Source organism: Marmota marmota, unplaced genomic scaffold (assembly GCF_001458135.2).
Source record: "Marmota marmota marmota unplaced genomic scaffold, marMar, whole genome shotgun sequence".
NCBI lineage: Eukaryota > Metazoa > Chordata > Mammalia > Rodentia > Sciuridae > Marmota > Marmota marmota.
The window spans coordinates 7,425,062-7,452,396 of NW_025999925.1; the positions used below are offsets into that span (position 1 = coordinate 7,425,062).

Consider the following 27,335-nt stretch of genomic DNA (forward strand, 5'->3'; position numbering starts at 1 on the left):
GTTCCATAGTGTATCTGACTTGTCTTCCCTTCCTTGCCCACAGACCAAACATATACATACAAACTGGCATAACTAGAGAATAATAAATACCAAACCTCCATTCATCATATTCAACAATTCTGTGAATAGAATCTGCTATGATTAAAAATAAGTGTTTGGCCTGGCGCTATGGCGCATGCCTGTAGTCCCACCGCTCAGGAGGCTGAGGTTAGGAGGATTGCTAGTTCAAAGCTAGCCCCAGCAAAAGCGAGGCGCTAAGCAAGTCAGTAAGACCCTGTCTCTAAACAAAAAAAAAATAGGGCTAGGGATGTGACTCTAGTTGAATGCCCCCGAGTTCAATCCCCGATACCCCCTACCCCCGTCCCCAGTATTTGCCATTCTAGTTATAAAGTCATTCTCATAAAAAGAGTGATACCTTTCTGCATTGTAAAGATATCTGTACCTGTTGTGCATACTCAACAGCTCTGGTCCTGTTCTCTTCAGGGAGCATTCTCTAAGTTTGTTCTGTGTGCGAGGTGCTTTGCCAGTTTTTGAGCTGGGATTGTGGGACAAAGATAGGTAATAAATGTCTAAATTCTACTGGGGGAAAGATACCAAAATATTTGAAATGTAAGCTCATATGGGAACCCATAAAAGGAGTACTGAGTTTAACCTGAGGATTTCAGAAAGAGGGGTGATCTTGAATTATCAGTAATCAGAGATGGGAAGAACTTTTTCAGATAGAAGAAATTGTGTAGGTAAAGGTACAGAGTAATGATTTCATACAATTAAAAAAAATTTATCTAGATTTTTATTTTTAAGACCAATTAGAAAATAAAACAGGAATATACTTCGTCCTACATTCCCTATTTGTAGTCTCTGGTTTATTGCCCTTATTAATATTGTATTTTCAGTGTTGTTTTAAATAAGGCATAGATTTTTTGTGCAATCAGGAATTCAGAAGGAGATTTATTATTTTAATTGTACATATTTATGGGGTACAGTTGATTAAATCAAGGTAATTATTATCTTTATTTCCTTCTCATTACAGCCCTATTCTTCAAGTCCCTTATTCGTGAAATGTGTAATAGGTTATTGTGAAATGCAGTCATCCCTCTGTGCTGTGGAGCACTGGAACTTTGATGTAACTGTTTTGGTACCCATTATCCCACCGCGCTCCATCTTCCTTTCCTCCACCCTTTCTAGCCACTAGTAATCACTATTCTACATTCAGATTGACTTTTTGTTACATTCACATGTGACAGAGTATGTGTGGTATAAATTTTGAGAATCCTTGACTTCCAAAGAGGAGACCAAATAGGTAAGATGTGGGCTGTCAGGATTTTATCTGCATGAGGCTCTCCTGCTTTAGTCCTTGAGTAGTGGGGACATTTTAAGCACTGGCTTCACAAGATCCAATGAGGTCTGGGGACCTTTGGACTTATTTTCAGACAAAACTTTGCCTTTAGCTAGTGTGGGTTTAAAATTAGTTGAAATAATGACCTGACTGAACAATCAGGGGCCACAGAAAGAATACACAATTGTAAAGAGAGCCAATATTGAACAATGGTTCAAAACAGCTTTCTAATTGGGCAGAGACCTAGTCTTGTTTCTTCCAAGTCTCTGTACTAGCAGTGGAACCATAAGCTCTCCAGAGCCTCACGGCTCTGCAATTACCCTCGACAGTACCTCACACTAGCAAGCTCTCTGTCCAGGAAGGACTGTTGTTTGGGAGAAAAGGCTCATCGAAATATTTGGCTCTGAAGGAAAGGGAGATCGGGCTGAAGAGCTTTTCCTCCTTTGAAGCCCAGGTGCCACCGGAGCCCGCGCGCCATGACGTGGGGACTCTCCAGTTGTCGAAAGAGCCCGCCAGCAATCTGCCAAAACCGGCGGGGGAGGGCGCGGGGAAGCTGGCACACAGGCGGGGAAGAGGACAGGCTGAGCCCGGGGCCCCTGAAGCTTGGTGGTGGCGAAACTTTTTGACGCCTTCTATTTAAAGTCGCGGGGCTTACCCGCCCCCAGCGCCGGGAACCCGAGCCGCCCCCGCCGGGGCAGGGACGGGCCCGGGCCAGAGGCGCAGTCAGAGGGAGAACACCAGGCGCGGCGCGGGCGGCTCCGACTCCGGCCCAGAGAGACGCGATGGCGAGCAGCGACAGCAACCACGCCACCGACAGCTTCCTCGGCTCCGATAGGGAGGAGGAGGCAGCCAAGGAGCTGGAGACTGAGGAGGAGTCGGAGGGTGAGGAGGATGAGACTGCAGCGGAGTCGGAGGAGGAGCCCGACGCCAGGTAGCGGGAGCTTCTCTCCCACAGGGGCCGTCGACAGGGTGCCCGGCCTGGAAATGCTACTGGGAGGCAGGTGCTTCGCAGGGCAGCTAGCTTCTTCCTGTCTTGTTGTTTCCTTTCCTTTTAAACCTCTGGAGTTAATTTCCCTGGAAATTAATTGGGGTGTGCTGCCTTTTAAAGAACTTGAAGGTGAAGGTCCTCGCTGTCATCTGGAATGACAGGCACACCTGCAGCCAAGTTCACTATACTCCACCTCCCAGCTCCAGTGACTTGGGGCTCTTGTCTATTCTTGGAGATACACTTAATGTCCTGCCTAATTGCAGAATTGTGCAGGAACGCTTACATCTGTCCCAAGGCACAGGAACAATCTTGAAAGCCTGAACCAGAGAAGAGGGGGGATGGGAGCTAAGGCAGAGAGGGCTGCTCTGATACTTTTAAATAAACGGTGTTTCCTGGGTATGTAGCAGTGGACCAGCTTGCCATAAGGGGACTTGCTTTTGGTACAAAGACCTGTACATTTTTTGGAAAAAAGAAGTATGAGTTCCAGTAATCCCTGTTCTTAAATTCCTCCTGGACAGAAATATCAACTTTTAAGTGAATGAGAACCCAGTTAATAGTATATTTAAAAGATGGTCTTCCTTCACTTTGACCTCCCTAATCACCTTTATGCAGGCTGTAAAATGAGAATAGTAGGAATCATCTCTTTTTGGATTTGTTTCTGCCTTTATTTGTTTTCTAAGCATAGGTGTTTTGTATTTTTCTGAGTGTCAGGCAAAGGTGTTTCTTCCTAAATTTGTTCATATCAATAGAAAGACTTAGTAGGTGGATGTGTACCATTTTAGAGTGTATGTTTTACCCAAAGTTATAAAGTACCGCCCAACCCAAGACCAGCAGAGCTGAAGTTGAAGAAGCAGTCCATAGAGTGACATTGATTAGGGCAACTGGTCAGTCAGATAAGCCTTGAATATTGGTCACAGGTTTCCCAAGTAACTACCAAATGGGAAGCAGGCACAACCTCTGCTCATGAGCATTGTGCAGAAAGTTAGGGAGAAAATGGGGAGTATGAGACTCTGTACTAAATAAGTTAGTGATGGAGTGGAGGACAGACCGTGGGTAATGTGGAAGGTTAGAAGAGAGAAGATAGAGTAGTGGCTGCCTTGAAGTTGTGGGCATGAACTGGACCTTAGAAAATGGACAAGGAAATGCTTAAAGAAAGAGTGGAGGGGCTGGAGATATGGCTCAAGCGGTGGCGTGCTCACCTGGCATGCGCGGGGCGCTGGGTTCGATCCTCAGCACCACATAACAATAAAAATAAAGATGTTGTGTCCACCAAAAAAAACCTAAAAAATAAATATTAAAAAAAATTCTCTCTCTTTAAAAAAAAAGTAAGAAAGAAACAGTGGAGGAGAAGGCACCCATGATAAAAGGAACAGGGAGTAAGGGTTCAGTGATTTCTGGGCATATTGAGAGGGGGAAGTATGTCAGCCCATCCTTTATAACATTTTTCCCTTAGTGGTACCTGGGATGCTCATCCTTGCCCAACCAAAATTTACCCCCACCCCAAGAGAATTTGAAAACTTATTTGCACTAAAATGTGAGTATCTGGCAATGTGAAGCACCATTTTGAGGTTGGATTGCACTTTGATGAAGGGCAAGACCTTCAGGTATAGGATCCTTCAAGGATAGGATTTATCTGCAGTAAACATAGGCCTGCTCTCATTATATATAGCTGGTCAGGTAAGGCAAACACCAAAACAAAACAAAACAAAAACAACAGCGAGAAACAAATAGAATAGATAGAACATGAAGGAATAAGATAGATGGTTATAGTGGCCTTCAAAACATCAAAGTTTTGGTTGCTAATTCGATGATACGGGTAATAAGGAGTCAGTAAACATGAACAAGATTTAGGAGAATAGACAGAAAATCAGTGTGACAGGCAGGTTGGAAGTTATGGGTTTTAGGAGGGTTTGAATTAGGGAGATAGTCACAGAAGGAAAGGTGATATCTAAGGTTTGGACTGGGGTGGGGGCAATGGGAAAGGAGATGGTAACTGTATCTATAGCTAGACCAAGAGGTCAGTGGGGAGCGACTATTGGAACTGGGAGTCTCCAGATCACACCTGCCACAGAGTGTTGTCAGGAACCAAACCACTTTGGTGTGTCATGTATTTGTAAATATGTCCTAAAGTCCTCTGGTCTTTTGGTACTAGGAATATTCTCTAATAGATGGAAGTGAGAATTATGTATCATCATTTCCACTTCTTTCCTTTTGACTCTTGCACAGAAGTTTACAATTGAAAGAGGGCCTTGCTCACTCTGTGGCAGGCCTAGTGCTGTGTTTTCATATGTTGTCTCAGTAAATCCTTCCAACAACACTAGGAAGTGATTGTCCTGTTACAGACGAGGAAACAAGCTTTGTGTAATTTGCTGAGGATATAAAGCAAGAAAATGTCAGAATTACAATGTGAGCCTAGGCTTGTGTATTCCAGGCCAGTAGACTGTCACCCTCCCCCGCTTTTTTTGTGAGGAGAGACCTTTCTTTATTATAGTTGAAACTTACTTTGAAAGGTAAGGAAAAAAAGGAAAAAGAAAGGACTCATCTCTGTTTACTAGAGGGGTGTTTTCCCCTCTTTTTGAATAGAAAGATTGTTTACATTTTCTCAGAGGTCAGAACCAATCTTTGAAGCTGCAATTACAAACTTATTTATTTATTTTTTTAATTCAGAAGCACATAAGGCTAGGCATGGTGGCACATGCTTGTAATCCCAGTGGCTCAGGAGTCTGAGATAGGAGGATTTTGAGTTCAAAGCCAGCCTCAGCAACTTAGCAAGGCCCTAAATAAAATATTAAAAAGGACTGGGATGTGGCTCAGTGGTTATTTACCCCTTGGTTCAATCCCTGATACCAAAAAAAAAAAAAAAAAAAGGCACATAAAAGTTAGAAATGAAAACAATCTAAGTAATAGTAACAAAATTTGTATCTATTTGATATAATATTACTAAGCCATTATCAAAATGCTATTTGTGAAAATTCTAACAATATGGAAAATGCTTATATTGAGTAAAAGATGTACTGGATGACTTGGGAGGATGAGGCAGGAGGATTGCAAGTTTTACACCAGCCTCGGCAATTTATTGAAACTCTGTCTCAAAAAATAAAAAAAGGGTTGGGAATGTAGCTCAGTGGTAAAATGCCCCTGGGTTCAATCCCTAGTTCCAATAGTAATAATAATAATAATAGTAATAATAATAATAATTTAAAACACATGCTGGGTGTAGTGGTGCAGCCTATAATCCTAGTGACTTGGGAGGCTGAGGCAGGAAGATCAGAGTTAAAAGCCAGACTCAGCAACCTAGTGAGGCCCTAAGCAACCTAGTGAGACCCTGCCTCAAAATAAATAATAGAAAGAATGGACTATGGATGTGACTCAGTGGTTAACAGTACTCCTGCTTCAATCCCTGGTTACCATCCTCCTCAAAAAAAAAAAAAAAAAAAGATATACTGGAAAAAGGCTTAAAATATTAACAAGGTTAAGAAAGGTTAAGTTGAAGTTAGTAAAGGTTTTATTTTAAGGTTAAAAATGTTTATATATGGTTGTTAGAATATTTTCCTTAGGGGCTTGGGTGATAGCTCAGTGGTGGAGCTCACGTGTGAGGCACTAGGTTCGATCCTCAGCACCACATAAATATTAATAAATAAATAAAATAAAGGTATTGTGTCCATCTAAAGCTAAAAATATTTTTTAAAAGAATATTTTCTTTATATTTATCTGAACTTTTTGGTTTTTCTACAATGAGCTTTTTGGTATATAAAGCTCTACCTTCTGCCTGCTATTCATCAATATATATGTAGTATATTTTGTTATGTGTAATATATTATGTTAATATAAAGACAAAAACCACTCTGCTTGTAAACCTTTTCTTTACCCTTCCAGGTATCATATGTAGATTTATCTATAGCTACCTTTCTGAATCAAGGAACCACCCCTTCTAATTATAAAAATGTAATTGATAATGCAGAAAACACATCATTACACAGACCAGTACTTATACTGGATTAGAAAATTATCCTTATGATATATCACTCAGTCATGTGAATATGATATATGGCATTCAAAGGGCTGTGTGTAAATCATATTAATTATTCTTTTATTTTTATTTATTTATTTTTGCAGTGTTGGGAATAGAACCCAGTGCTTCGTGCATCTTAGGCAAGTGCTCTACCACTGAGCCACATCCCCAATCCTCCTGTTGCTGTTCTTTCATGGACAAATCTGTCCCCTTTGAACCCAGTTTTGTTATTCATAAAATGATAGCAATAATCCCTAATTCATAAGGTTGTCAAAAGGATGAAAAAAACTATGTGCATATATGTAGGCTTACTTGACTTGGTAGGTTCTTAGTAAATTTTAATTTCTTATATTCCTTCAGATGAATCATTATTGGCAGCAAAGCTCTACCTTCTGCCTGCTATTCATCAATGAGGGGTGGGTAATGGTATCCTTTTCCAATATGAGTTTTCCAATATGACATTCCACTTTGGCTTATCTGTAACATTCACTAAACATTCATAGGGTGCCATAGACTATGCAAGGTGCTGGAGATACAAAAATTACTAAGAATCCATAACCAGATTCAAGGTATTCACATTTCTAACTAGAGAAATAGAAAAACACAATTATGCCATTAACTGTTAGATTGAAGGAGGAGAAGGTCTATATGAAGCACCTCAAAGTAGGGAGAAAGTCCTGGAATGTATAATACCTGGAAGATTTGAGAAGGCTTCATCACTGGAAAAGGGTTTTGAATCAATAATGTGCCCCAGAGGGCTTGTAGTTTGTGGATATAGAAAAAGATTTTTTTGTGTTGCTAAACCTTCATATAAGATCATTTGTAAAAAGTGGATATATAAAATCTACAGGGTTCTAGAGCCAGGAGAGGCTTTAGAAATATCTATTCTTTTACAGATTCAAAACATTGTCAAGAGACATTTTTTTTCAAAGTCATACAGCTTTTTAATAGTAGGATTAGGACTAGACCTCAAGTTTGGACTCCAATCTAATGTTGGTTAATTTATTAATTCAATAGATATTTATTAAACTCTTTTGATGTGCCAGGTAATTCCTATGCCCAAGGAAGACAATGGCGAACATTTTGGACAAAGTCCCTGCCCTCCTGAAACGTTTCAACTTCCCAGTCTGGAAAGACAAACAATGAATCAATATAGAATACATTGGGTAGCCATAAGTTATATGAGGAAAATACAGAGGATAAATGGTTATGCTGTTCTGGACAGGGTGGTGAGGAAAGCCTCCCTCATGAGATGACATCTGAGCAAAGACTGAAAGAATGGGTGGTCCAGGCAAAGGGAAAAGCAGGTACAAAGGCACTGAGGTAGGAATGTGTGACTCTACTTAAAGAGCACAAGGTCAAGTTGTTGGAGCAGAGTGAGCAAGTAGGAGAGTGTTCAGAGGTGAGTTTAAGAGATAGCTGGGTTGCAGATCATGTGGGGCTTTGTAGGCCATAGTGAGGACTTGAAATTTTATTAAGTAAAATTGGAAAGCCATTTTACGTCTATATACCACTCAAAATTCAAAACAAAACAACAATAAAAAAGTAGTGATAATGGCAGTATTGCTTTACATAATAAACACTGGCAAATAAAATTAATGTTTTCATTCAATTAATATTTATTAAATATGTGCCAATGCTGTGCTAAATGTTTCAAATTCATGGTCTCTTTGTGGAGAGAGATATATAAATAGCACTTGGAGTTTTTGTGAAATTTGTTGTTCATTTTGTTTTTCTGAGTGAGGACCAATGAAGCCCAACTCTTCAGTCTTTCCAAAGGATCACCTAGAAACTTTATCATTTTTGTTTTGGATCAATCTCTGTTAATCATTTGATTTCTCTACTTAAGCATAGGGAATTTTTGCCACAGCAGTACCCAACACTTAAAATCACCTTCATGTGGCTCAGCCAGTGCCTATATAAAATGTCTGTCTAAGCTGATAGAATTAAAATTATTGGTGGAATTCACATTTAACTAGTTATTACAGGAAACAAATCTTTTGGAAGGTGAAGGGAGTTCATAAGTGGTTTTCGTTATCAGTACGGAGCATTCTGTTTCCATATATCTATTTATATGGTGTCTATCACTGATGTGCTTGCCTAGGTGTTTTGACAAGTGTGTTATTTGAGCCTGCCTTCTTCTGAGGTCAGTGGAAAGAGCTGGGAATGGGAGGGCAGGCTGACTGCTCAGGATGCCAGAAGCTGAGGGAGGAGATAGGATAAAGCAGAAGCACTTAGAGCCAGAAATTGAAGAGCTATTTAAGTGTTGGCTGCATGCATATTACATGCCCTTGGTAAGACTTTGACTCAACATAGAGATATATAGCAAGAGTTGGAATTATTATTTTTCTTTAAAACAGCAAAACACTAAAGTGCAGGATATACTGACTGATAAAAAAATTTTTGAAGTAAAATAAAATAAAATAAAGTAAAACTTTTAAAAAGTAAAATTTAAAAAATAAAATAAAGGTATTGTATCCAACTACAACTAAAAAATAAATATTTTTTTAAAAAGTGGCTTATATTCTTTGGCTATTCTGAACACAGGCTTGATGAAAGCCTTGGGTCCATTCAGACATTATAACCAAATTCCCCTTCCTATGAGGAAAACTTAGAGTATCAGGTATAAGAGACTTGAATGTGATTTATACATGAAAATAATCTTTGGCTTAATCTGCCACTATCCGATAGAAATATAATTCTAATTAATTAATTTTAAAAAAAGAAATATAATGCTGACCATATATATAATTAAAAATTTTTAGTAGCCACATTAAAAATGTAAAAAGAAATAGATAACATTAATTTTAACAATGTATTTTATTTAACTCAGTAGCGAAAGTTCTATCATTTCAACATAAAATCAATATAAAAATTATTAATGAGGTATTTTACATTATCTTGTACTAAATATTATTTATGTTTTTATTAGTGTGGTGGGGTTATACATAACAGTGGGGTTCATTTTGACATATCCACAAAGGCATATAACATAACCTACTAAATTTCGATACCCAGCACTTCCCCTTTTCCCCTTGTCCTCCCTCCTCCATCCCCTTCTTCTCTCTACTGGTCTTCCTTCTGTTTATTGCTTTTTTGATTGGTGCATTATAGTTGTATATAAAAGTAGAATTCATTGTGATGTATTCATACATGCACATAGCATAATTTGGTTAATTTCATTCCATATTTTCTTCCCATTCCCATCCCTCCTCCCTCCCCCTCAATCTCCTTCCTTCACTTAACTTTAAGTTCTCTCTTATATTTTCATGAAATCCCCCTTTTAAAATATTCTTATTTTTCTCTAGCTTCTGCATATGAAAGGAAACGTTTAACCCTCAACTTTCTTAGTCTGGTTTACTTCACTTAGCATGATGTTCAATTCCATCCATTTACCAGCAAATGACATAATTTCATTTTTCTTTCTTCTGCTACAATTTTGAAATTTCTTGTATATTTTACACATATCGCACATCTTGAATATACCCTACCTAAACACATTTCAAGGGCTCCATGGCCACATGTGCTAGTGGCTACCATACTGGACAATTCAGGTCCGATAATACCTAGAAATCTAGTAACTTCATTGAAATTCATAGAACTGCTCCATTGGTAATGATTTCTGTATACCAGGCCCTGTGCTAGATACTAGAGACAGAAAGATGATTGGATGGCACAGTTGCTTCTCTTAAGGAGCTCATTCTGGTAAGGGGAAGCAATTAACTGCAATAAATAGTCATTTATGACACTAAGGATATTAACCAAGGAACAGGAAAAAATTTTTTTTTCTAAAATGAGATTTAGAAAGGCTTTGTAGAGTGACACTGAAGCTGAGAAGAAAGGTATTCCAGGAATAATATATGGTAGACATTCCTTTAAATTTCTGGTTTCAGCTCTTGTGCTGCTAATTGCTGCTCTAAGCTTTCTTTTCATCATCCAGAATAATTGAGGATTCACCAGAGTTGAGAATATTTATTGGCTGAATAAATGAATGGTGTGAATGAATGAGTGAGTGAATATCAAGGGTTCCAGACGTTTTTAAGAAGCAGATTTAGTTGGGATGCTGAACTTGGATCAGGTAGGATTTTGCTGGTCATTGGCCATTCGTTTACCAAGGATTGACAATGCCTGGTGAGTCTGAAACACACTAGCTTGGAGGGGACAGTGATAAGTACTGAAGGATTGTTCAATTATGATGTCTGCAGTGATTGTTCCTACCTTCTATTACTTGTGGGAAAGTCACCCCTAGACTCATCCTTGAGCCAGATCATAGATGGGAGGATAAAACTGGGCTTTCCCTTTGCCCAGACAAAAGTCCTCTCTCAAGGCAACCAGAGTGGATTCAGTTCCAAAATTCCACATTCTAATCTGATAAAATCCAAGATGTGTGAGAAGATTAATTGATGCTACTATTCAGTCTACTAAACTGTAAATGCTCAAAGCCCTCTCATGAAGCTGTTACTATGTTTTTGTCATTTAGCTATGTTTTCTTTAAGAATAATCCACATGCTAGACAGAAATTTACATCCACTGTTGTAGAACATAAATACATACAATGTTTGTCAATTTAACACATTTTAAAACATTTACATTCACCACAAATTCCTTCTTAATGGCTGATTTCACTAGGACACTTAAAATTGTTGATTGGTAAATAAAATTAATTCCCTCCCTTTTCAGAAATGTATCTACAATAGGAAATGAGCCTTATTCACTCACCAGATTTTTACCTTGTGCTTACTGTGTGCCAGGCAATGTAAACATAGAGGGAATCAAATAGGTCAAGTTCTAACTCTTTCCAGTTTAGCTTCTGAGGAGGGTCAACATTAAACAATTTCACAAGTCATTAGTAGAAGCTAATACACTGGCAAAATGAATTGGTCCCAAAGAGCTAAGGCCTCCTGCTCCTTCCCCTGGGAGTTTTTTCTCAGCCTCTCTTGGAGCCTGGCTGCTGATGACACTTACCCTTCTAGGGCACTTAGGTGTCCCCAACTCTCCTGTGTTTCTGATGAGTGACAAGGCCCACAGCAGGGAAGAGAGGCCAATACTGACTCAAGGAAACCTAATCTATTCTAAGAACTGCAGCTTGTTATTTTGAGTTATTTGAACCAGAGCTCCATGGTATATGCATTGTTTTCATTTTAATTTTAGGGAAAAGAAAATGGAGGGTTAGCAATAATGAGTGATTTACATAATTTCAGATAGTGAGTGTCCTATCCCTAATTCCAGTGCTGGAACTCTTCATGAGTTCAGTGCTTATCTTGAGATTTTATATCTCTCTTTCTCTCACTCTCTCTATATGTACACATGTATGTAGATATATATACACAATAAATATATACTTTATACATTGAACAGACATCTGTTCTTAACTGATTTACTCCTTTTATTTGAGCATTTGAGCATAATTTTATTATTTAATTTTTTTTTTCATTTACTTCAAACGTTTTTAAAAGAAAACGCTTAAGAAGATCCTGAAAATCTGCATAATAGTTAATCCTGATCAGCACCTTAGCTATATTAAGTTTCCTAATGTGTAATAAAGAGAGTAGATCTTATGTTTAAAAATAGACATTAGGCAATCTGGTGTGATTGCATTTTCATAAGGTCAAAGATAGCAACACCAAAATAACTTCTCTTCATACTATATGGAGTTATGTGATAAGCATTCAATAGGTATTTATTTACCATATCTATGAAATTGTGATATTCTATTTAAAAGACGGATTTTGTGTTGGTCTTTGGATGATGAACTTTGAATTTTTCAAATCTATTTTTTTTTTCTTCAAGGGGACATGAGAAAAATGAGACCTGGTCTTTATTCTTCTTAGAGTTTTGGGATCTCCAAGGGTGTCACTAAATGCTCTCTTCATTCAGTACCACTTGGGGTCATAAAACAGATTATATTGCATTTTTAAAATGCCTGGTAGGATGGAGAAGACCTGGATTACCATTTCGACTGTGCCACTTCCTGGCTTTGTCAGCGTGGGGCAAGAGGCTTCCCCTCTGTGCCTTTACCAGGGTTTTCAGGACCCTCCCTGACCTGGCCCCTGCTGACCTCCTGAGGCTCATTTCATGCCACTGGGCCATGTTTACAACACTCCAGCCAGGCTGGCTGCTTGCTGAACCTCCAGCAGGCTAAGCCTGTTACTGCATCCAGGTGTTTGCACTTGCTTTTTTCCCTCCATGGAATGCTGCTTCCCCAAACCCACTATTGAGGTTCAGTGCACATGCCACTTTCTTCAAGAAGCTGTCCTCAACCCCCTGCCTAACAGGCTGAGTTCACTCCCTTTATGCCTTTCACAGTAGTCACTGTTTCACGTTGCCTTTCATAGCTCCTATCACTATCTGAAATGTTATTTTGGACTTATTTTAATTGCCTATTGCTACCACTAGAATGTAAGCTCCCTAAGGGCAGCAGCCTGCCTTTCTTCTCTGTCTGCAACTAGAATATAGCAGGTACATAGCAGGTGCCTCAGAAATGCTCACTGAACTGGGCACACTAGCAATCACCTGCAATCCCAATGACTTGGGAAGCTGAGGCAGGAGGACTGCAAGTTGAAGGTTAGTCTCAGCAATTTAGTGAAACTCTAGACAAATTACTGAAAGTAGCTAAGTGGTAAAATGTTCCTGGGGATGGGGGGACATGATTGTTAAGTGAACAAGTTGTTGGATTTCATGATGACATTTCATCCCCAATCTCATCTCCTTCCCTCTGGTTAACATTGTTCATGTTACACCCTCCTAACAAATTACTTTGTTGTCTGGTCCTCAACATCTTAAGAGAATTGAGAAGTGGTCATTGAATTTGGTAAAACGAAACTCAATAGGAAGAAATTAATAACTTACAGAAATACAAACACCTCTAAGAGAATTAATAGTTTAAATCTTTCTCTTCTAGATTGTGTTTATTTTTGAACAAATTCTTCCACATATAAGAGGTAGGGTGCTCTCATGGGGGAAGAGGGCACTAGAAAGGGAAAATGGGTGCTTAGGGGAGGAGTGAGAGGGTACACAGGGCAGGCTGGGCATGAACTTGGGCCTCAGTCTTTCTTGCTCATAGGATATCTCCTAGGATATCTCCAAGAAAGTTGCTTCCTGCAGGTCCCTGATAGAAAACTTCCAGAGGAACTGACATTTTTATTTCCTTGATTTCTTAAACAAACCAAGATACAAAGGGGGAGGGTAACATAAAAAGTTAGCAGTGTTGATGCTACAATTGCCTGATAGCCAAGTATGTGGTTAAATTGATTGTCTGATAGAATTAGGATTCCTTTTCATATATATACTTGACCTTTTGGAAAAAAAATTTTAGTGGAGTTTACATATTGGACCTTTTGGAAGAAAATTTTAGTGGAGTTCCCCACCTAGGTTGGCAGAGAGTTAAAGGACAATGTAGCCACTATGACCAGGGGACCAAAGCAGAGAGGAGACTTTTGGCATCAGAAAATCAGGGCCTTAACATTTGAACAACTGATCAGAATTAGTGGCCTACGTTAGCTCAGAGTAAAATGGCAAGAAGTGACAACCATTTCTTAGATTTTTTTCTATTTCTTTCTACTCCAGTTCATATGTAACTGCCCATTTTTTGGAGACAGAATCTCACTAAGTTGCTGAGGCTAGCCTGAACTTGCAATCTTCCTGCCTCAGTCTCCCTAGTCAGTGGAATTATAGGCATGCCCCATGCCTGGCTGATGTATACCATTTTATTTAAACAAGGGAATAGTTAATATTTCCCTAAGAAATATGAAATTTAATTAAAATATAACAGAATAATTAACAAATACCATATGAAGCTGAAGTGTTTTTCCTTTTATATTTAATGGGGAAAATGTTTGTTCTAGCATGGACTTTTCATTTCACAATAAAAACAAACAACCAGAAATTCATTATTACCTGTTTTATATGCCCTGATATCCCTGTCTGGGAGTCTTAAATCTCTATTTATCTGTTTGCTATTATCAGAAACCTCATTAGTTCTGCTTCTAGTCTGTATACCTAGGCCAATATTCCAGAGAACTGTGCTCCACCTCACAGAGTGGGTTACCATGCAACCCCCACCAAGGGGAGAAGTGAGACTCAGGTAATGTTGATTCTGTTTGGTAACTTGGAAATAGAGACACAGATTCTATTTAGTTGGCTTGAGGGATTTGGGGGACAGGTCTCAACGTTTTAGATATCTAGTCAACCTTATTGTGATCTTGCAACAATATTTTGTGATGTAGTATTGGTTTTTATTTTTGGAAATTACTGGTTAATTTTTCTATCATTTAAAAAAATTCTGAATTTATACTGTAAATTGTCCAGCATGTGGTAAAAAACAACATTAGCTAAAATTGCTGAGCATAACTGGTGTCTGAGATAGTGTTCAGGAAAAAAAGAAAAGGTATTTAATAGTAAATAAAGTTGTCAAGGCAGAGAGCCCAGAGCATAGAAGATGGATGGCGAGATGGCCTTATATGGGGAAAGATTAGGGCCACCACCAGGGGTCTGAATTCAGGCTCAGGTATGTTTCTAACACTTTAAAACAGTCCTCCCAATACAGAGTGCCTACAGGACTTAGAAAACCGTGAGCAGACCCTGTTATCCAGGGTCTGAAAGCTATTTGAACTGATCCTGACACACAGGAAAGGCTCCTTCCTTCACCAAAGCAAGTCAGGCCAACATCCAGGGGTGATGTTGTATTGCTTTTCCCACCCCTGTCTTTTCCTTCTCCGGAACACAGAGATTAAAAGAGAGGAAAGCAGTGAAATACCTTTCTGAACTCTGAGAAAGTTCTGCAGTCTCTGGGGTTCAGGGTGTCCTTTGAGGATAGTGATGTTGAGCTGAGATGGTGGGAGGGTGGGGACAGAAGGGAAGAGAAAATGCTCAGAGGGAAGCAGAGAACAAAGCCACACTTATAGAGAGTAGCTCCCTTGATTCCTCATGATTTCCCTGTTTTCTCTTTCCTGAAAGGCCTGGATACACCCTGAGCCCTTGGATTGAATGAGAATTCTCTACTCCTATAATGAGCAAGTGAATGAGTGAATAATGAATCAGTGACACAGGGAAGAATGATTAGAAGGTGCATCCATTTAGCTTATTACACTTAAACTTTTCAGAGATAATCATTGTTAAAGAGGTGATTTCTGCTTTAATTATAGCCTTATTAAAGTGGGTTTGCAGCTCTTCAAAGTTTGGACTTCATGATGGGAATTCAATAATGGAAGGGAAAAGGGAGAGAACACATGGAACATTTGTTATTTGCCCAGTACAAATGCTTCTCAATTTGTGATGAGGTTATGTCCTGACAGACCACTGAAAGTTGAAAATATCATAAGTCAGAATGCATTTAATACACCTAGCCTACTGACCATCATGGCAGCAACACAGTACACTGTAGAGTGTTGGTTGTTAACCCTCATGATGGCATGCCAGACTGGGATTGTGGCTGGCTGTCACTGTCCAGCATTGTGAGAGAGTACTGGGTCACATGTTGCTGAACCAGGAACAGATCAAAATTCAAAATTTGAAATGTGGTTTCTATTAAATGCATATTAAAAATGCATCATAAAGTTGAATCATTATAAATCAAAGACAATCTGTATTTTATGAGATATTTTGCATGTTGTTTTGACACACCTGCCTTATGAAGTAGGTGTTAGTCTTCCTTTTTAACTGATGGCCTTCAAGTTCAAGAAAGGAAGAGGAAGTCATTTGCTCATACAGTATCTTGGTCTGTTTGTGTGCTGTGACAAATTACCTGAGAATGGAAAAGTTATGAAACATAAATCTATTGCTCACATTTGTGAAGTCTGGTAAGTCCAAGATGGAGGTACCATAGACGTGTCTGTGGTGGAAAGAGCAAAAAGGCCTCAGGCACTCCCTTTACCTTTCTTTCTTTCTTCCTTTCTTTCCCTCCCTCCCTCCCTCCCTCGCCCCCTCCCTCCTTTCCTTCCTTCCTTCCTTTCTTCTTTTTTGGCATCGGGGAATGAATCAGGGATGCTTAACCACTGATTTACATCCCTAGCCCTTTTTATTTTTTACATTTAGACAGGATCTTGCCAAATTGCTTAAGGCCTTGCTAAGTTGCTGAGGCTGGCTTTGAACTGGCAATCCTCGCACCTTAGTCTCCCAAATTGCTGGCATTACAGGTATGTGCCACCACACCTGGCTCTTTACCTTCTTTCTTAAGGTTGCCAACCCATTCATGAGAGCTGCATTTTATGACCTTAGCATCCCCTAAAGGCCCTGTGTCAATACTATCACATTAGTGATCACTTTTCAATGTCTGAATTCTGGGGAACACAATCAGGTTCTAACACACAGCTGGAAGTAGTGAAGCCAAGAGTTAAATCCAGGGCCTTTTTGAAGTGAAAAATGTTGTCTCCATCCCATGAGCACTGTGGTATATACTTACTTGGATAAGGAGACATTGTTTCTGTCTTAAGAAATTTAGAAGGCACAGGGTAGATAGCATTCAATAAACACTGTGGTAGACTTATCAGAGAAGTACTCTGCTAGCACTGGAAGGGTTCCAGTACATCTCAAGTCCTATAGTTCACATAAGGTGACGAGCTCACAAGAGCCAATCCAGTCACACTCTGATTTTTTTGAAAACAGCCATCAAGACAGGACTAACATGGTACCCGGTGTTGATAAGAATGTAAGGCTCTGAGAGAGAGAGAGAGAGAGAGAGAGAGAGAGAGAGAATTATAATATTTATTTTTTGGCAGATACAACATCTTTGTTTGTGTGTGGTGCTGAGGATCGAACCCGGGCCGCACGCATGCCTGGCGAACACGCTACCGCTTGAGCCACATCCCCAGCCCGTAAGGCTCTTCTTTAATGAGACTAGTGTTTTAAAGCAGAGATTTGGGGGAAACCTGGTAAAAGATTTTGATCTTCCCTTGTGTCATGCAAAAAAATTCAGTATAATCATTGGATTTTTATATGGAATATTTTAAACTTCATATATCTATAATAACTTCTTAAATATGGTGGAGTTGTGTTCCAAAATTTTATTTTGTCATTACTTTTTTGGCTCTTGGATGCATTTCCTCTAGCTATAATGTTAGTGGGTGATTAGCTTCCACAAAAATTCATTTACTTTATAATGGAAACAAGGTATATTACTATTAAACAGATTTCTAACCAGTGTTTATAACATGATTTTTATGAAGAAATGTCTTCTAAATTCTAGGTTGGACTGACTTAGGCATAATTATGTAACTTCAGAGAGGGAAGTTTCTGTTTGAAAAGTGAAATGATGTATTTTTCTCCTAGATCCTCATAGATTGCTAACAGGCAACATCTATATAAATAAAGATACCTCCCTACAAAAAAAGAAAATGTAAGGCTCTTGTACTCACTACTGATAGGAATGCAAGTTAACCATTTCTAGAGGGAAAATTGGAAATAGGTGTGAAAATCCTGAAAACGATTTGCTTTTCGCTCTCAAATTCTACTTTCTATGGTATTATCCTGAGAAAATAAGTGTGCAGAATGATGGATCTAAGGTACCAGGGATTGAATCTGGGGTTCTCTACCACTGAGCTATATCCCCAGCCCTTCTTCTTCTTATTTTTTTTTGAGACAGGGTCATGCTAAGTTGCTGAGGCTGGCCTCAAACTTGTGATCCTCCTGCCTTAGCCTCCTGAGTATCAGTGTGTATTACTGAGCCCAGCTATGAGCATTTTTTAATATAGGAATAATATAAATGTTCAACAATAGGTTATTAACTAAATAAAATGTTATATAATAAAATGCTATGTTAACAATTAAATATGAAGTTGTAGAACCGCAGTTATCAAAGTATGGTTCTAATAGGGTCCATAAGGTCAAAACTATTTTTGCAGTAGTACTAAGATCTTTATTGATTTTTTACACTTTCATCCTCTCATGAGTATATAGAATATGAAAAGCTCATTTTTTCATATTCCACATTGCAACTAATTTTTTAACAACTGAAACTTTTCTAGTTTTAGTGTGGTATAAATAAAATAAACACAGTTACCTGAAAATTACCCCTCCCTTTTCCAACTACATATCCCTGTGGGTCTAGTTTTTCTTGCAGTACTCCTGCTAATAGAACATATCTACATTTGGAACACAGAAGCAGATATAAGAATTTAATCTTTTTATTGAGCCAAATATTAACAAGATTAGCAAAACTATAAAATAATGCCACTCTTCTCACTAAATGTTTTTGTTTGTGTGTTTTGGAAAGTAGAATTACTTTTTGTAAAATATATTATCAATGTTGACATGTAATAGGTTATTATTGTCATTTTTAGATGAAGTAATAAAATGTTAAAATTTCTGCTTTGATTGCTAATTCTATAAATACTGATAAATACAATCCATGTAAGCATGAGTTTTGAGGTCCTTAATAATTTTTAAGAGTATAAAGTAGTTTGGAGACCCCCCCACCAAAATATATATATATATATATTTAGAATAGTTGTTGTAAAAGAATGTGTCATTGGAATGGGAAAATATTTAGAATATATTTTTAAATTTTAAATAAAGCTAATATATTAAATATAATCATTTTCAAGTGTTGAGGTTACTGATTATTTTTATTTGTATGATTATCTCTTGTCATGTATTCTAGAGTGAAATATATATTTGATAATTAAGAAAAAGTCTTTATTTTAAAGATAGGACCTAAAAACCTTGAACTTTCACCTGAATCCAACCGAGGAATGCATTATTATATATATTACCTGTATTATGCTTTTAAAAACATTTCATTGGATCAAATACAGACCACTTTTATTGAATTTTAATTAATTTTGTGGGTGATTAATAAGAGAATATTATGGGAAAGTCATTGTAATTTTAGGAACTGCTACAGACATCTAAGAGCTTTAAAGATTTGTGAAAATGAGAATACAAAGTTTTGCAATAATCCCATTTTTCCCAATACAGTACTTCATAAAAATGAATTAAACTATTCAATCTATTCTGCTAACTTCCAATTTTGAGATCTTATAGGCTACTAGCAAGTTATTTCCTTATTCATCAATAGGGATTTTATTTAATGTCCTTATTTCTTTTTCCTTTTAGAAATTTGGAGACTTCCTTTAATACGCTTGGTTTTACTGTCTGTGTTGTTTGAGGAAGAGGGTTCTTGTTTCTTCTAGTGGGGGCGTTTGTGTTTAATGAGGGGACCACCAGCAATGCCTTCTGGGAGCTTCTCACCCGAGAACTCTGCTCCTCTGTTTTCAACTTCATAGGCACCAGTTACCTCTGCCACCAGCCTAACATGGTAGTAATTGATTCAAGGATAATAACTACCTACCATTTTCTCAGCCTTTAAAATTCTTTCTTTGTAGAAAGAAAGAAGACTTGTTTGTTTTTTTTCTTTTTCTTTTGTGCTAGAAGCCAGCTCTTTTTTGGAAACAGGGTCTTGCTATGTCGCCTAAGCTGAACTTGTGATCCTACCTCAATTTCCCGAGTGATTGTGATTACAGGTGTGGGCCACTGTGCCTGGCTAACAGAGTAAGAATTTAAAATACCTAGAAAATTTCTTTGAAAGTTGAAGAGGAGAAATGAAAAGTTTAGTGGCCAATACTAATAATAAAAATTGTGGGGTTTTGGTTGTTGTTTTTGGTGTGTGTGTGTGTGTGTGTGTGTGTGTGTGTACTGGGGTATTAAACCCAGGGGTGCCATAACCACTGAGCTACATTCCCAACCCTTCTTTTCTTGTCAGGGAGGATTACTGGTGATCGAACTCAGGGCACTTGACCACTGACCCACATCCCCTGCCCTATTTTGTATTTTTATTGAGAGACAGGGTCTCACTGAGTTGCTTAGTGCCTCACTTTTGCTGAGGCTGGCTTTGAACTTGCAATTCTCCTGCCTAAGCCTCCCCAGCCGCTGGGATTACAGGCATACACCACTGCACCTGGCCTGGTGACAAATTCTTACTACTCTTTCTTTTAAAAGTCTTTCATACCTCATTCTTTTTTTTTTTTTTTTGAATGGGGGTTGAACCAGGAGTGTTTTACCACTGAGATACATCCCCAGCCCTTTCCTTTTCTTTTTGTTCATACTGGGCATTGAACTCAGGGGCACTCAACTACTGAAGTCTCATCCCCAGCCCTATTTTGTATTTTATTTAGAGACAGGGTCCCACTGAGTTGCTTAGCGCCTCGCTTTTGCTGAGGCTGGCTTTGAACTCACAATCCTCCTGCCTCTGCCTCCTGAACTGTGGGGATTACAGGTGTGTGTCATTGCAGCTGGTGTGAATTGTGTTTTTGAGAAATGAATCTTTCAGGTAACAATTCTTCTTCAGTGTTAAGGCCACATTGGAGAGGGAAATTACTTTCTAAAAAAAATGAAGTTTTTAAAACATCTTTTAAGATTAAAGAAAAAAAATGGGTGATGGAGAGATTTCTATACATTTTATATATGCCCCAAAGAATAAACTTTCTAATACTGAACTTGCAGAAAACACAAGTAAGGGTGTCAATGAGTTATCATCTAGAGTCTATCTAACAGAGATACCTGAACTGTCAGTAACTGTAAAATCAAGATTAATTTTCCTTGGTGGATTATTAGTAACACTAATTTTGGGACTAGATAAAAATTCAGTAGAACATTTGGAAATTAAAGAGAAGGGTGTGGTTGTTGATCAGTCAGAATTTTCAGCATAGCCTCCTTCTATCTGCACTCCTCTGTACACACACAGGGGGCTCTGAAGGATGTTTTCTCAGTCTCTGGAAGGTGCCCATTGTACTTCCTGTGAAATCTCTCTGAGGTTTATCCAAACAAGCAGAGAAATTTGGGTGTCAGTGGGTTGGCTCTCCTGAGCCACTGACATCCAAATTTCTCTGCTGCCACCAGGCCAAAGGGTCCTCCTTCTTGAAGCTTCCAGAGCTGAGATGTATTTTACTCACCCTGGCTCATCTCTGTAGCATCTGCTGCAGGGAGGCCTTGGTGGGGTTTTTCACGACTTAAAATAATGACAAAGAAAAGAAAAAAATGTTACCACACGTTGTACTATGTACACAGACAAACTCTGGTTCCATCTAATAGCTTGGTTTTATTTTTAAATAAATTATTATTATTTTCAAGACCACACTCTAGGAGCTCTTTGTTGCAAACTTAGCAAGAAAAATTGCTAGAGGGCTAACTAGGAAATCTCAGCAGATTTCTTCTGCTTTTTGGACCAATTAGCCTTCATACCTCATGCTCTTATGGAGTTATAATTGTAGGTTAAAAAAAAAAAAAGTAAGTGGAACAGCTGGGGAGAAGTCTATCCTGGCTCACTGATTTATTTTAAAAAGATCCCAACCTGACACATTCTATTCAGATGAAGTGCTCTGTCTCTTAGTAACCACCACTCAACATTCACAGGAATTTGACAGCAGGGCCTGGTGGGTACAGTTTCTGCTCTGTGCTAATACTCAGTAGCTGTTGAAGAATTCCAGTGCTCAACAGTTAAGCCTGTATTTAACTCCTTGGCTGGGAATCCCAGAACATGAATGTTCTTATTCTCCATGATTTTTCATTTACATCTTCAGCTAAGGTGATGTTGCCCATAGTTGATTGTCTTTTTTCACTTGGGTCTACCTGTAGCAGTGGTTCTCAGCTAATATATGCCTGAAGACATTTTTGATGTCATGATTAGGGATAGGGATACTATTGGCATCTAGTGGATAGAGATCAGGATTGCTACTAACATCCTTAGCACACAGGAGAACCCCCCAACCCAAATGAAAAAATTATATAGACCAAAATGTCCATATTGTTACTGTTGAGCAACCCCCAGCTTCTAAGATCACAAATAAATGAATTGCCCACATTTTGATCTGGTTGGTCATTAGTCTATGAACCAGCCCTGTCAAGAAACAGTTCATTTATTTTGATTCTCTGGACCTGGCATCTTTTTGTCCTTAGTTTTCAATAATAGAAGAAAATTTGTTGGATGGATTTTTATACTCTATTGTGATAGATTTAAATATTTGCCCAAGGCCTAGTAACTGAGTCATGGCCCCCAACTCATGATCAGACCCTGAAGAGATACTAAGTATTTATAAATTGATCGTACATGCTAATATCCAAATTACTTTTCTTAACTCTGGATAGATAAAGAGATTTCTACAATTCTAGAATTGTGAATGGGTCGTATTAATTCTGTGTCCACTACTGGGTAAACATTTCCTACGTGAAAAAAGTGGAGAATTTATGCATGTGGCCTACATGCAGGATTTTGTTTGGGGAAAAGTGGAAGGTAGGAAAGAAGCCAGTCACTATTTTGAGACCTACTTTCAAATGGGTCACTTGTTCATCTGGTCCTGCTTCTTGGACCAATTAGCCTTTATATTTCATGCTCTATGGAGTTATAATTGGTAGTTAAAAAAAACAGTGGAACAGCTGGGGAGAAGTCTATCTCTGGTAAAGGACAGAGATGGGTGGTGATAATTAAAGGAGTCTGTCCATGTTAGATGACTTTTTTTATAAGAAGAATGTTTTCATTTACTTGTGTAATTAAAATTTAGTGCTTTTGTTGCCAAGGTCAGGTACATGTCTTAGACACTCAATGACTCAGGTTATCTCAGCTGTTAAATATTAAGTGTATGTGTATCCCATCATTGATTAAGTATCAGGATTGCCTGAAGCTTTGGGAAACACAGGGTAATAGGTATTTTAAAGTCTGCTTGGAGGTTGGTGTAGTGTTTGGAAGCATGTGCATAATGCTAACATTTATGCCACTGGGTCTTGTGACTTATTTAAAATGGCTACAGACTTTTGCTAAGGTGTCTCAAAGCACACCCAGACACACCATATGGTTTCATGCCATCTTCCTTTTGCACATGTTTTTCCTTTTACCTGATTTGCCTCCAACCACCTGCAACCTGATCCTCCTGGAAAACTCATTTTTATCTTACAAAACCTTACATCAGCCTTTTATACTTTCATACTCTATGATTATATTCCAGACCCTTCCTCTCACACTTGTATACATACAGCCTTCCACATTTGATTCCAAAGCTAACAATTATCTTCTCTGTACCACCTAGGATGCCTTTTGCACATTCTTTTTGTTGAAGCAAGTGTTACACTGTATTATAATGATCTGTTTGCACATACATCTCTATGTGAGCCTCTAAGTTCTTGGAAGGAGGGAACTCTGCCATTCTTCTTCCTATTCCCATTACTTTGCACATTAGGGATAATTATTAGGATTTAAAAACAGAATTTCTATTTTTTATTTTTCTAGGATTCGGTTTTGGGTTCTCTTTTTTAATTTACAAAATGTTATTGATTATCTGGGGAATCTCTGGTAATAAGATAGAGATAGGAGTGGTAATAAAAAAGGGAAACTTTGCCTAGCCATGTTAGATTACATTTTTTACAATAAGAATGTTTTCATTTGCTTGTGTAATTAAAATTAAAATTATGTGTGTACATATATGCAACAATATCTATAAAGAAAGTGTTTTCTATGCTGAAGAATACAGATGTTTAATGTTGTGGTGAGACATTTAATGGTGACAGATATACATGTATTAGTTAAGATTTGGATTTGATAAGGTTACATCAGTTACTATAACAAACCCACCATACCTTAGTGAGTTAGTGTAATAAGAATTTCTCTAGCTTACTTAAAAATCCAATGCAGGTATTTGTGGTTAGGCAATGACTCAGGGACCAAAGCGTCTTACCTGGTGTGACTTTGCCATCTTCAGATTGTGATGTTTAAGTTTGCCATGCTTGAAGCTGAGGATGGGGAAAAGTATGGAAGATTTTGTGTGGGAGATTTTTATGATCCATGCTTAGAATAGAACATAGTACTAGTATTCATTTTCCGTTGGCTTAATCTCAGTCATTTGGCCCTAACCTGACAACACCTAATTTAAGGGAGGCTGGGAAGTGTAGATGATCTGCAGGCCCAGAAAGAAGGAAAAAGAGTGTGGTGACAAGCTAGCCATCCATGGAAACAAACAAACTAACAACCCTGTGTGTACCAAACAGAAAATGGACTATATTAAAGGAACTTTAAGGAGCTCACAGAATGAAGCATCAATAAACTAGAGAACCAGGTAGAAACCTGGTGAGGTTTAGGGTGCAAGAAAGACTGATTATCTGCTCAGAGTACCATGGATTTTTAGCCTTTGTATCATTCTGCTTAAGATTCAGATTTATGATTGGAGTAAGACAGAGGAAGTAAAGGCCCAGCCAGTATAGTCTGAGGGGTTGCCCATCCCTGAGCTATTACAAGATGGCAGGGCTGATGGTCCAATGGCTTCCTATTTCACTCAAAATAAAATCCAAACCCTCCTAGAAGCCAAGGTGAACTGGCTCACAGCTACCATTCTGACCTCATCTCCATTTCTTTTCTTTTCTTTTCTTTCTTTCTTTGTACTGGGGATTGAACTCAAAGGCACTCGGTTTCATTAAGTTGCTTTAGGCTGGCCTTGAACATGCGATTCTCCTGCCTCTTCCTCCTGATTCTGGGATTACAGGCATGCACCACTGCACCTAGCTTTCATCTCCTTTTACTTTCTCTCCCTTGTTCACTCCCATCTTTGTGTGGCCGGCACAGTCTCATCTCAGCACCTTGAATGTCAGTGTTTGCTCTGCTGTTCATAGTTATTTCCTCACTTCCCTCAAGGCTCTGCTCAAAATTCTCTTTGGTTGAGGTCTTCTTTGATCATTTTATATATTATCGCCCCAACTCATAGCCATCACCCCTATCCCATTTGAACCATTTCATAGTACATACCTTCTTAAATTCTACAGTATTTAAACAGCATGAGAGCTGGGGCTTTGTTTTGTTTGCTGCTCTAACTTCACTGCCTAGAACAGAGTCTGGTAAGTAGTAGGTGTTAAAATTTGTTGAGTAAATCAAATAGTAAATTTATGGCTAAAAGGAAATAATATATATAAAAGTCTTTTGAAAGTCATTAAGTGATGTTCAATTATAACGTATTTTTGTTGCTTTGTTTCTGAAAACCAGAGACCTGATGAGTGTCAGAGCACTGGAATCCAGATTGCCTTATTCCTGGTAGCAGAAGGTTAACAGAGGCAGCTATAGAGCTAGCATGGCCTGAGGAAAGTGGATCTAAGGCATTTGTTTTAAGAATACAAAATTTGATCTTTTTTTGCATAATTTGATTCAAATAATCAACATTATTTCTTCCAAATCACGGACAATTTTACAGTATATATAATATTTTTCACTGACCATGGATAATGCACATTTAAAATTAATCTGTGTTGTTTATAAAGCATCATGTCAATTTCCAACTTTCTAGAGTTCTTTGAGCTTGTACAAGTAAGTAAAGACATGGGTGTATGCTTCTGAGGGAGACTAGTATGTGATCAGGGCATTGTTGAGTTCTGGCTGATGGATTTCTCTAGGTCTGATTGGTTAAAAAATCAGTTTGCAAGTATGTAGAATATTTATCATACCTGTTCTTGCTGTCAAGGGATATTCCTTAGGCCCTACCAGAGGCTGTACATGTGGCCATTCATTTATATTGGAATCTGGCAAGTAGAATTGCTATACAACACCCCTTTTCTCCTTCTCTAAGTTTTGAAACAAGTGACAGATAAATGAAAGAATGGTAGAGATAAAAATATCAGGCCTATTACTGATAAAGCCAATATCAGTGAATGTGGTTTAGGTATATAGAACAACAATGTGTTTTTTAATACCAAATCTCAGAAATAGACAGATTTATATACCCAGTGGCAGGAAGAACCCCAGGCCTCTCCTCATATAATTCACTGCACAAGGAACAGAGTACACTGAGAAAGGGTGAAGTAGGGAAGCTAGACCAGGACTCTTATGCTAAAAATGTCTTTCTACATGAAAGGAAACATCTGGAATGAGAAACTAGTGTCCCAACTAATTAATTTATTATTGTTGTTGTTTTGTGATATGGAGATTGAACTTAGGGCTTTGTGCATGCTAGGAAATCATTCAATCACTATATCCCAAGCCCACCAAATAATTATTTTAAGTAAATTGCTATTTTATATATTTTAAGATTTTACAGACAAAATTCTCCTTTAAAAAAAGCTCAAAAGATGTGACTCTTTGTATCACATAGTTTATTCTTATACTCTTGTATAGATGAAGCAGGAAACTGTTCACACACTAAGTATTCTCAAGCTAAGCTGGGAGATCAGTGTTGTGTCTAGCAGTGCTCTTGTACAAATGAGGGCTTAGGCAAGCACCCAGTTCGCTTTGCTGTGGAGCTGCCTCTGGTAGCATCATTCAAGTATCCAAGACTTCAGAAGAATTAAGACAAAATTAATTTATATTTCTCTCACAAATCTATAGCTCAGACACAATTGGTTAATTTGAAGTGAATCTCTACGATCTCTTAGAAAATTTGCATTAAACAATAATCTTGCTGTAAAAAAAATCATGGCTAACAGTGCCTAGTACATAATTTGAGCTTAATAAATACTTGTTGAATGAATGAATCTTTACTTTCTGCTTCAATCTGAAGTCAGTTGGAAGTCAGCTGTAGTTGGCTGGGTGTGGTGGTGCACACCTGTAATCCCGTGACTTGGGAAGCTAAGGGAGGAGGATCACAAGATTGAGATCAGCCTCAGCAATTTAGGGAGATCCTGTCTCGAAATAAACAATAAAAAGGGCTGGGGATATGGCGCAGTGGTTAATTGCCCCTGGGTTCAACCCACAGTACCCCCCCGCCCAAATCAATGGTGGTTGAATGAATTTTGTCATTTCACCTGAAACAGAAACTTCATGGGTTAAACACTAATGAATGGAAACTAAAAATGTAAAGAAGGAATGATACAACTAATTAGAACAAATTAAACACGCACGCACACATACACACACACACAAAAGAATGATACAAATGCTTTTTCAAATCTACTTTCATTAAACCTAACTGGCTAAATTAACCAAAGCTCTCTATTGGTCAGTGTCTAAAGAAAGCTGACTACTTCAGTTACCACATTAATTTCTAATAATTCCCATTATTTTGAGTTGTATTTTTATGAATGATCAGTTATGATTGTTTCTG

General features: G+C 38.2%; 1 protein-coding gene across 3 annotated transcripts in view; it reads left to right on the forward strand.

Moving 5' to 3' along the window:
• Positions 1 to 2,002: 2,002 nt before the first annotated feature.
• Positions 2,003 to 27,335, forward strand: part of Cmya5 (cardiomyopathy associated 5) — an 83,778-nt gene continuing 58,445 nt past the window's right edge. For 2 of the 3 annotated variants that reach the window (XM_015497843.2, XM_048800191.1), the window contains exon 1: positions 2,005 to 2,267. In XM_015497843.2, coding sequence (XP_015353329.1) covers positions 2,119 to 2,267 — 149 coding nt within the window. In that variant the 5' untranslated portion in view covers positions 2,005 to 2,118. Of the gene's footprint in view, positions 2,268 to 27,335 lie in introns of all 3 variants that reach the window. The other variant, XM_048800192.1, reaches the window with a different exon arrangement.